At 42.1% G+C, this 12,550-nt stretch overlaps 1 protein-coding gene across 1 annotated transcript; it reads left to right on the top strand.

The window, feature by feature from the left end:
• The first annotated feature begins 612 nt into the window (after window positions 1-612).
• Window positions 613-11,243, top strand: LOC121379035 (QRFP-like peptide receptor). Its single transcript, XM_041507478.1, has 6 exons — window positions 613-1,989; window positions 3,641-4,074; window positions 6,173-6,271; window positions 6,987-7,146; window positions 9,728-9,775; window positions 10,822-11,243. Exons 1-6 carry the CDS (start codon window positions 1,599-1,601, stop codon window positions 10,878-10,880), a joined length of 1,191 nt encoding a protein of 396 aa, XP_041363412.1. The 5' UTR covers window positions 613-1,598; the 3' UTR covers window positions 10,881-11,243.
• Window positions 11,244-12,550: the final 1,307 nt, after the last annotated feature.

Below are 12,550 nucleotides of genomic sequence, written 5' to 3'. Positions count from 1 at the left end.
TGCACCATCCTACAGACAGGATAGCACATACCACGGCCTTTGATATATCAGTCGTGGTGCACTGGCTGGAAAGAGAAATGGGCCAATGGTTCCACCGATGGTGATCGATCCTAGACCGACCGCGCATCAAGCGAGCGCTTCACCACTGGGCTACGTCCCGCTCCCAGGTTAGTTACAGAGACGTATGTGCAGTAGTCTTACACTTCCTCATTGAGCCGCCAAACTCGCTCTGTGTGGGAGCCGGTACTGAAATCCGAACCCAGTACCTATCAGCTGTAAATCTGATGTCTTATTCACTACACCACCATGACCTGTTATTATGCTTTAATGTCGGTGAACAAATATTCTGCTCTCTGAATATAAAACGTCAGCACTGTGTCACGTAGTGTACTGTGTATGAGATTAATTAGCGGTCTGTCCTAGCGTTTACTCAGTACGAACACACGACAGCTGCAGCCTATTCATTCAGTAATATACCAATACGCTAATCAAAATACTGCAGAGAAAAAATAAAACTGACATGGACAAACAGCCCGTGGCTCTCTTCCCAAACAAATTAATTTTCTGAAGCCTGGTAGCTCGGTTCGTGACGCCGTTCCCATCATTCATAGAAGGGCAGAACGATACCTTCAGGGCACGCACTGGTTTGTTATAAAACACAAAACCATAGAGCAACATAGGAACCAGCGGTGAACTCCCCAGATCTAGACGTAATGCAGGCTTGAGTCTTTCGTTCAGCTATGGCAGATGGTTTTAATTCTGTTCTTTGTATATTGGATATCAGGACATTTGTGTTCTCTTTGCTGGTGATATTTTGACGAATAACTGAAAAAGAGGCACATCTATTTCTGAAGGAATAATAGTGGGCTAGAAGTGTAAATTGACGATACCTAATCAAGTTGTCGTCTGCTTCTGTTCCATATGGATGGAAATTGTCGGCGATTCGTAATTATTGATGCTGAAACAAATATGTTTTATGTCAAAAAGAAACTACAGTTTTAAATTAATAGTTCCCGAGGTCCGTTGGTGCGTCAGGAGCCTATCTAGCCTTTAAAAAAAAAGTGTGGTTGCAGTACAGCAAGAATCAAGATACACAAATTACTCCATCTTCTCCAGGTAGCCAAAGATAACTCCTTTTATTTAAAAATGGCTGTTTATTGTAGCTTGATACGGCCCTGGTACGTACCTTTATCTGTATCTTATGAAATGCAGTTTCGCCCACTACAAACACTAGTTTAAAGTTTGTATGGGATGCTTTTCAAACAAAGGTTGCTGATATAAAAGGTAGCGTTTACAGTCACCACAACACCAGGTTGATGAGAAATACATTGACGTTTACAGTTTAAAGTGCTTTTCAAAGAACGGTAGCTGATATAAAAGATAGCTTTTAGTCTACATCATTTTTGTAAGAATAACTGATTCAGTATCAGCGCAAGGATATTTGTCATCTTAGGCAAGACTTCAAATGTGCGTCTCTCAATAACTTATTATAATATAATGTTAATACCAAGGAGAATCATTTTATTATTACATAAAATGTGTTGCACAAAATTTCCTCTTAGACGCCCTAAAGACAGCAAAGGATGTGACCAGCATTAATGAGCGCCGGCAACTTCACGTTTGATTTGACCATGCCGAAGAGATCGTGTGTGGTCGGAGATCCTGTGATTACCGTGAACGTCGACCCGAAGTTGTTTTCACTTCTCAACTCTCCTTCCGCCGCGCCCATTTTCCAATCATGGGAGATAACTCTGAAGATTTTCTTTTACGTTGTTGCGTTTCTCCTGGACGTCGTCGGGAACTCCATCGTCATCCTGATCATCGGGCTCAACCGGAAGATGCGCACAACAACGAATCTGCTGATTCTGAATCTGGCGGTGTCTGACCTTCTTGTCGGGATTTTCTGTATGTGGGTGCACGTCGGAAATCAGATCACCTCGGAATGGCCGTTTGGGGAGTTCGTCTGCAAGTTCAACACTTTCGTGCAAGGTAAACTAGGTTTTTAGTGTATGTGTAAAGTAAAAGTTATCAGGAACTTATAGTGTACTGGTAGCATAACTAAACTCAAAGCCAAATGTTTCTGTGACGTCGAGAATAACATGGATGTGTTGCCGTGGTGAGCATGATCGCCGGATCTGTCGCTGAATTATTCCTATGTGATGACATAGATCGTAATCTTTGATCATTATCCATTTTCCGACAACGTTATAGGAAGAGCGACACAAACTTATCCCGATATGAAACACCGTACCACAAGTCTGCATGTAACATGCGATCGGTTTTATACGACGCACGTGCACCGCTTGCATCCATGCGTCCGACGCCACATAACCGTAAATAAAATGTGTTGAGTGCGTCGTTAACTAAAACATTTCCTTCCTTCCTTCCATACACACGTGCGCGTTACTGAAGTGTGTAGCAATATTTTCGGTGTAGGTACTTTTGACGATTTTTCGAGTCTTTTCATAGATTTGTATTCTCATAGATTCTATTCGGTGTATCGCCGTGGCAGATATTCCATTTACAAGAATCAGCTTTCGTTTATGTGATTTTAAAGAAATATTTACTTTTCTATTAAAGATTTTCTCACGTCACAGAAACTTTTGGCGTCGAGTATATATATTCAGCGTCACTATTAAAGGGTCACTCATATTGTTAACACATGTTAACGATGCCCGTCCAACACACTAATTATGAAAGAAGGAATGTATGTCCTCCGTGGATTAGGCCCAGGGTGAGGTTTCCTAAGTAGCATTTGGATTTCAATACGAGTAATGGTACTTCCGGTTATAGGCCGCAACAAAATGGTAAAAATTATTCAAACGCATGTACCTACTATCACCCCAACAAATGGGTTGTCTCAACGCACCCATGTCTGAAATTCTGTATGTTGTGCCTGTGCAATGTGTTCTCACCATGGGTATAAAAGTGTGCATGATTGTCATCCACATATTCACGCACACGTCAGTTGAAAATGTAGTACTAACAATATGAGTGTCCCTTCAATGGTCAATTAGTCCGATTTATCTAATCCTGATCAGGGCCGTGCCTAGCAGGGACGAGTAACAACGCGGGTGGGAGAGCTTCTGAAAACCGAGAAATATAGCAAGACGACCTTCTATTACTGTTCCCATATTATGTTTGCATTCCTACCATACAGTTCATCTTAGGCTAGATGCGGCACTGGACGTAACCCATATTACAGTCGTATAAATACACAAACATAAATAAACAACTGCTATGAAATGTCTTACATTACTGATGAGGTTTATGTATTATCCACAGATAGGACAGGACATCACTACTTATGAGATATTTCTACAGAAAGACTAACACATGCCATTACTTATGATCTATCAGTCGTAAAACTCTTACTAATCTGTTTAGGCTTTTTTCTTCTTCTTTTTTTTTGCAATCAGCATTCAGGCACGCCAGTCCTGAACACAACCTCTGACTTTGTCCAGGTACTGTCCATGACGGAGACTTTGCACATTACCAAGTGATCAAATCTGAGGTTCCGTTAATGTTCAACCCAAGATGGTCCTTTTGTTCATTGGGTCCACCCATCAATTTACCCTCATACATTTGAAAGTAACACGTTCGTCAGACTATTTTTAAAAGGTTATCCCTGTCATTACAGTTGTGGTGGTTACGTCAAGCGTCCTCACTCTCACGGTGATATCGGTGGAGAGATTCTTGGCCATCGTGTTCCCGCTCAAAGCAAGATGGTCGCCATTCCACACCGCCATTATCGTAACCGCCATCTGGTTCGTTTCCGCTTCCGTCGCCTGTCCCCAGCTCGTGGTGCGCAGCGTGTTTGAGTACCAGTGGAAGGACAGGAACGAGGTCTTTTGCGACGAGGTGTGGCCGCGCGTGTACCAGGACTCCGCCTGCAACACCTTCCAGCCAACCAAACTGGCGTACTACATCATGGGGGGCGTGGTTATGTACTTCGTACCCATTGTCGTCATGGTCACCGCTTACACCATCATCACTGTGAAGCTGATCAGACGCAGGGTTCCAGGATCCTCGATTTCTGGGACAACAAATGCACGAGACAGAACCAAAAGGAAGGTGAGGAAACTCTGTAAAGGATTATGTGGAATGGAAGCGGGGCGTGCGTGCGGTCTGAATGTTGCGTCTTATGCGTCTGCCGTATATACACCACGTGTGGTTATTTCATTGTGACTAGCTGCATGCTTGTTGCAGACGCAGACATCGCACGCATCCAATCTAGACGCTCTCATTGACATAAATGTATCGTGATTATTGTTTTTAGTCAAACCGCACGCACGCGCCGCATTCAGTCTACATTAGCCGTAACAGTCTATAATAACAGAGACAAAATGAGCAGCTGGGCAACCGAGAGTTTGAAAACATTGGTCAAGCAGAAACACGGTGTAGACAAATAATATGGTTTTAATTAATGGGTTACGAATCAGAATTACCAAATGTTTGACATCCAATAGCCGATGATTAATTAATCAATGTGTTCCAATGACAAACTTTTTAAAAAAAAATTAATGGGACCTTAAAACATCAAGGGTCTTTGCTTATGAATACATGTCTGGACTTGCTCAAACTGTATAGTCCTTACAGATCACAGTTATCTTCCACAGAGCTACAACAATGTAGCTCTGGCACTCGCCAAATTCGCCAACTGTGAATTTTAAAAACAACTGGCGAATTTTATTTTAATTTGTCATAAAAACTTTTTATATTTTATTAGAAAATTACCAGGTTTCTAAAGTTTTTCAAGTTTGATAGATGATTTGGCGAAATTTTCTGTGGACGCTGAGCTAGCCTCGCTTCCCATTTGGTTGACCGGAAATCATTTCATGGCAGACAGCTTGTGATCTGTGGTCTGGTACAACAGACTCGAAAATTGATACAGTCAAAACTACACACGCATTAGCGTATTCGAAATATTATATTAGTGTTACTAGAAGTGTAAACCGTACTTGGCACGGGAAAATTTTAGATGGGTGTGGTAACTATCTGCTGGTCTCCGCCCCCCCCCCCCCCCCCAAAAAAAAAAAAAAGAAAAAAGAAAAAAGAGAGCCAAAATCGGTGTCAGTTGTTGCCTACTGGACATATCAAAAACACACACAGACAGACAGACACAAACACGCACACACGCATGCATAGACAGACGCACACAGAAAGACACACACATACGCACACACGCGCACACGCACGCACACACATACACAGGCACACACACACGCACGTACACACACAGACACATAGGCACACACAGAGACACACACACACACACGCACGCACACAAGCACGCACACATACACGCACACACACAGGCGCGCGCACACACATACACACACAGAGACACATAGAGAGACACACACACAGGCACACACAGACACACACACACACACACACACACACACACACACACACACACACACAGACACACATAGATACACACACACAGGCACGCACAAAGGCACACACACGCACACACAAATGCACACACACGCACAAAGGCACACACACACACACACAAGGCACACACACGCACAAAGGCACACACACGCACACACAAAGGCACACACACGCACAACGGCACACACACACACACAGGCACACACACAGGCAAACACACACACACACAGGCACACACGCACACACAGGCAAACACACAGGCACATACAGGCACACATACAGAGAGACACACACACAGTCACACACACACAGACACACATACACATACACACACACACGCATGCACACACACAGGCACACACACACACAGGGGCACACACACATACAGGCACACACACAGGCACACACACGGGCATACACAGGCACACACACAGGCACACACAGGCACACATACGGGCACACACACACATGCACACATACAGGCACACACACGTACACACAGGCACACACATAGACACATACACACACACACACACACACACACACACACACAGGCACATACACACACATTAACTCATTGACATACATAGACAAATGATTCGTGAAACAAATAACTATAAAATAAATGCCAACAGGAGAAATTATAAGGAGTCATAGCATTTTACTGAGACTGTATCACATCTTGGATGAAAAGCGACGAAATATTGTCATTATTTCATGGAATTCTAACAAGTATCTCTTTATAATTTTAAAGTTTATTTGGATTTAGGTAATCAGGATGTTGGTGGCGGTGTTGAGTGTGTTTGTGTTATGCTGGACGCCACAGCAAGTGCTGTTACTATGGGACACCTTCAGTTCATCTGAAAAGGTAGGTACTACAATATTAATACCTACTTCATATATCATGGATAGAATAATTAGATAAGAATACTGAAATAGGTTTATACCACTGGCGAATCAAGGAGTTAATATATGCTACACTACACTATTAATGCTCAATTGATACGATGGACAGAATAATAATTTGATCATTCTGAAATGAGTTTATACCACTGGCGAATCAAGGAGTTAATAGACATGGATGTTGTATAGTGTGTGTGTGTGGGGGGGGGGGGGGGGGGGGGGGGGGGGGGGGTAAATGCAAAGACAGTAGAAAAAGGTTTAACAACACCACTAGAGCACACTGATTTAATACTCATTGGCAGCATAAGATCTTTTATATGCACTTTCCCACAGACAAGACAGGACATATCACGGCCTTTGGTATACCAAAAGCCCTATGTTTAATCTCATCCCAGTCAGTGACCCACAACTGGTATATCAAAGGCCGTGGTATGTGTTGTCCTTTTTGTGGAAAAGAGCCTATAAGTGATTCCTTTCTGCTAATGGTAAAAACATATAACAAGTTTCTTTCTGATGACTACGTTTCAGAATTATAAAATATTTGGCATCCAAAAGCCAATGATTAATGTATTACGGTAATCAGTGTGCGCTAGTGGTATCGTTAAACGAAACAAGCTACTATATTTTCAGTTTTAGATGAAAAATTGTAAAAAAATGTTTTATTATTATTTTATTTCCAGAATGCCAAGTACATGAGCACTGTGAAGTACGTTGCGCTGTACGTCGCCTACTTGAACAGCGCCCTCAACCCCATACTCTACTGCGGCTTCAACGACAACTTCAGGAAGGGATTCTCGGTAGCGCTCCGGCGTGTCTGCAAGTCCAATCGAATAGCACCAGGTGTGTCCTTCCGCCAGCCATTCAATACGAGGGCCGTTTTGGTCTCACTACACAGATGTCATCTGCCATTGAAACCCATGCTAAATTGCCCAACTTCAAATGAAGATTGCCAATAGAACGGTTCTCTTTGGCACTAACAACATACACCATTGCGAACATATATTACATAAGCATTTATTTTCACTCCAAATATGTTTTGCTATATGACCACATCTGGCTGTGATACCGGTCTGAACAGGTGGTTCATTAATCGATTCACTCCGGCTGTCTCTTATGCTATACACTCATGTCCCAAAAGGTCAATGCACAATATTACAAAATAGCATGGGCAAAATACAGCCAGAAGGCTAAAACATTAAACATACATATTGTTTTAATTAGAAGTGAATATGTGAACCGGGAGTGATCTGTGTAGCGAGACTTTGCCATGTGCGCGGTTTTGGGGTGGGCGTGGGCGTGGAACGCGACAATGAGTCGAGTCAAAACAAACAAACAAAAATCGATTTTTATGTTTTTCAATAGCTATTTCCGTATTTATATAAGCGGCGCGGTGTCTGGTGGCCGTGAGGTTAAGTGGCGTGACGTAGCCCAGTGGTAAAATGCTCGCTTGATGCGCTGTCGGTTTGGGATCGATCCCCGTCAATGGGCCCATTGGGCTATTTCTCGCTCCAGCTAGTGAAGCACAACTGGTATATCAAAGGCTGTGGTATGTAACTACCCTGTTTGTGGGATGGTGCATATAAAAGATCCCTTGCTGCTAATCGGAAAGAGTAGCCTATAAAGTGGCGACAGCGGGTTTCCTCTCTCAATATCTGTGTGATCCTTAACCATATGTCTGACGCCATATAACCGTAAATAAAATGTGTTGAGTGCGTCGTTAAATAAAAACATTTCCTTCCTTCCGTGAGGTTAAAATCGGTCGGATCGGAGCACACGGTTAAAATCGGTCGGATCGGAGCACACGGTTAAAATCGGTCGGATCGGAGCACACGGTTAAAATCGGTCGGATCGGAGCACACGGTTAAAATCGGTCGGATCGGAGCACACGGTTAAAAGGAAGGAATGTTTTATTTAATAACGCACAAGACATTTTAATTATGGTTATATGGCTTCGGGTATTTGGTTAAGTAAGGACCATGCAGATGGCGAGAGAGGAAACCCACTGCCGCCTCACAATGGGTTATACTTTACCGATTAGCAGTAAGTGATCTTTTCTATGCAGCATCCCATATACATGATAGTACATATGACGGCCTTTGTTATACCAGATGTGGAGCACTGGTTGTCACGAGAAACAATTCAATGGGCCCACCGACGTGGATCGATCCTAAACCGAACGTGCATCAGGCGAGCGCTCTACCACTGGGCTATATCCCGCCCTCACATGGAAAACAACCTCGAGCGTGATTTTCATCTAATACGACTAAATGATTTTCCATGTAAAATTTAATAGAATTCTATCGGCATACTTGAAAATATTATTTATTTGACAGATCAGTCAGAGAGAACCGAATAGGTGGGTAGATGCGGAAACATAAATAATTGATAATTGAAGGCCGCATGCCCCCAGGACAGAGTCTGAGAATATGAATCGGAGATACGCTTAAATACGTGCACTGTGGAACTATTTGAATACGGTTTTCTTTCATTTTAAACATGGGGTGGGCAAGAGTTAAGGTTAAAATAAGATTTAAAGTTCAAAATTTAATTGGAGCAACATGTCGCTGTATCGCGTTTTGTGATTCATCGGAGCATGTGCCGTGGAGCTTTGGGGAAGTGTGTGTGTGTGGGTGGGGGGGGGGGGGGGGGGGGAGAGAGTTCTCGTAGTCTTCACGTTTTGCAGCAAATTTGAAGAAAGTACAATAACCAATGTATAAAATTTGGTTTTGGTAATCTGGGATGGATTTTTTTTTTTTTTTTTTTTTTTTTTTGCCAGAACAATAATTTATATTTTGTGTTTAAACCTAGAAAGAAGATAGATATGGTTAAACTGACTCGCTCTAGTAAAACGTCCGACTCCAACCGAAAGTATTGTGATCGTCGCTAATCATAGTCACAGCTTCCGGAACATTTTAAAAACTGTACAGTTCCGTTCATACTCTGTGAATACTGTAACGTAAGACATGTGTAGTAATGAGGGGCGGGACGTAGTCCAGTGGTACAGCGCTCGCTCGATGCGCGGTCGGTCTGGGATCGATCCCCGTCGGTGGGCCCATTTGGCTATTTCTCGTTCCAGCCAGTGCCCCACGACTGGTATAACAAAGGCCGTGGTATGTACTACCCTGTCTGTGGGATGGTGCATATAAAAGATCCCCTGCTGCTAATCGAAAAAGAGTAGCCCATGAAGTGGCGACAGCGGGTTTCCTCTCTCAATATCTGTATGGTCCTTAACCATATGTCTGACGACATATAACCGTAAATAAAATGTGTTAGAGTGCGTCGTTAAATAAAAAAATAATTTCTTTTTTGTAGTAATGAGTGGTGAATGATGGGAATGGGGGTCGGGGTGGAGAAAGGAATTAAAATTAAACCATAGTATTAAACAAATAACCGATTTCTGTTTTTGTTGTTGTTTTTCCAGACGACACAATCGATGGACCAACTCGCACAATTCAGCCAGTAAACAATAGTACGTATACATATATGTAGATAATAAAACAAAGACCATGCAGTACAGTGTAACCTGTACATTAAATACTAGTAGTCCCATGTCACAAGACGCTAAGGTGCTGTATTTTTTTTTTTTTTTTTTTTTTTTTTTTTTTGTAGCGCTCGCTTGATGAGCGGTCAGTCTGGGATCGATCCCCGTTAGTGGGCCCATTGAGCTATGTCTCGTTCAAGCCAGTGCACCATGACTGGTATATCAAAGGCCGTGGTATGTGATCTCCTGCCCATGGGATGGTGCATGTAAATGTATTCCTTGCTACTAATGGAAAACGATGTAGCGGGTTTCCACTCTAAGACTATGTGTCAAAATTACCAAATGATTGACATCCAATAGCCGATGATTGATAAATGAATGTGCTCTAGTGGTGTCGTTAAACAAAACAAACTATTTTGTTGTTTTGTCGTTGCTGGTATTTTGTTTTTAGGGTTTTTCTGTTTTGCTTGTTTTGTTGTTGTTTTGGAGGGATTTGGTGGGGGCGTGGGTTTTGACCCATACAGTATGGTGTTACAGGTCAGCATAGAGAATTTCAAAATGTTGAATTGATGAATTTAAAGAATAATCAATGTTGAAAACAGAAGTTATTTACAGGTGCAGACATGTTACACTCACAAATATGGAATTAATCACAGTTATGGCAATGACTCGGTTACACCTTATTTTCGACTTTCGGAAAATGTCACCACACCTGGTCAAAAGCCGTGGTATGTGCATTCCTGTCTTTGAGAAAGTGTATATAAAAGATCCCTTGCTACATTAGGAAAACAGTAGCGAGTTTCCTCTGATGAGTTTCCTCCTCAAAATTACCAAATATTCGACATCCAATAGCCGATGATTAATTAATCAATCTGCTTTAGTGGTGTCGTTAAACAAAACAAACTTTAACTTCAGTAAAATGTAACCCTTTACACCTTAACTTTTTGTATTTTTAATAGTGACGTGGCAAAGGTATGTTTCTATAATGTGTTTGATTAATTATCTGACTATATATGTTTTTATTGTTCTTGCAGACATCAGTAGGCATTTAGAACCGCGAAGGGATGTGTTCATCACGAATAATGTCAGCTGAATGTATTTTGGACTCTACCCTGCCGAGATACATCTTTGAGGAAAGGGATGTTTATATAACGACATTTCAGTACATTGTGTAGGCATCAAACATCTTCCCCAAGTTCAGCCAGCAAACGTTTCGCTAACGTTCGCGACCTATTTGATTGGTAATTCGGTTTACGGTGTAACGTAAAAACCAGTCTAGCGAACGTTAGCGACAGACGGTTGACTGAACTTACGCCTGGTAACTGCTACTGTTCTGCGTTCAGCGAACTATTTGACTAATTACCGGCCTCGGTGGTGTCGTGGTTAAGCCATCAGATATAAAGCTGATAGGTACAGGGTTCGCAGCCCGGTACCGGCTTCCACCTAGAGCGAGTTTTAACGACTCGGCGGGTAGGTGTAAGACCACTACACCCTCTTCTCTCTCACTAACCACTTAACAACTAACCCACTGTCCTGGACACACAGCCCAGATAGCTGAGGTGTGTGCCCAAGACAGCGTGCTTATGAACCTTAATTGGATATAAGCACGAGAATAAGTTGAAATAAATTTGTCTGGTTTCCTATATACTAGTAGTCATTATGGTTAACACAAAGAGCATGAACCAGGGGCCTAATTCACAAAGTTCACAAAGTATTTTAGCATGACACTGCGATATCGCAATCTTGCGAGAATTTAGTGAATTATGTCCCAGATTAGCAATATTTTTTCCCGCTTTGTCTGGCTGAACACAGCATGGTCTACAGAAGAAAATTAGCAACCTTCTACTGTTATTAGTCCTCTCCCGGTCCAACCAGAGGGGATTTATAGGTTTCGCCTCCGTCCTTCTATATGTCTGTCTGTCCGTCTGTCTCACATATAGTTTTCCGGACTTCATTTGTTTTGTGTGTTGTTTTTGTGGGGGGTTTTGTGTTGTTGTTTTTTGCAATGTCTCAACATATTGATATGATCATTTGTGTATAGCTTTATCGCGTACTGTTACAGATCAGGTTTAACTTTCGTGGTGATTTACCAAATTATTCGTCTTTTGAACCTAGGAGATATGTAAATTTGTTGGACCAAGTATTGCTTCAGCAGTATTCTCAGAATGCTTGTTTTTTTGTTTGTTTGTTTGTTTTTCATTACCAGCTATCAATATTCCATACGCCTCGTGCCTCGACATGTTAACATATACCGCTACCACGGCCATTCTCCGCTGATACGATTTGGAATACAATTAAATAGCTGGACCCAGACTAGCAGTTGTGTAATAAATGTTATACAAGCAAACTATGGATTTATTCGATATTTTTGTTTTATTTATCGTAGCATAAATAAAACATAGAGTTTGGGATTGATCGTATGTAATAATATGATTATATAACATGTTACTGTATAGGCGCCGACTACAAAGAGCACTCAGAAAATAATCGCATTGTTAATCATTTAAGTCACAGAGCTATACTTAAGGCGTCGCCACACGATACGAGTTCCTCGTACGAGAATATCATTTGAGTCACAGAGCTATACTTAAGGCGTCGCCACACGATACGAGTTCCTCGTACGAGAATATCATTTAAGTCACAGAGCTACACTTAAGGCCCCGCCACACGATACGAGTTCCTCGTACGAGAATATCATTTGAGTCACAGAGCTATACTTAAGGCGTCGCCACACGATACGAGTTCCTCGTACGAGAATATCAT

Source organism: Gigantopelta aegis, chromosome 8, assembly GCF_016097555.1.
Source record: "Gigantopelta aegis isolate Gae_Host chromosome 8, Gae_host_genome, whole genome shotgun sequence".
Lineage (NCBI taxonomy): Eukaryota > Metazoa > Mollusca > Gastropoda > Neomphalida > Peltospiridae > Gigantopelta > Gigantopelta aegis.
This window is presented reverse-complemented; position numbering and strand designations above follow the sequence as displayed.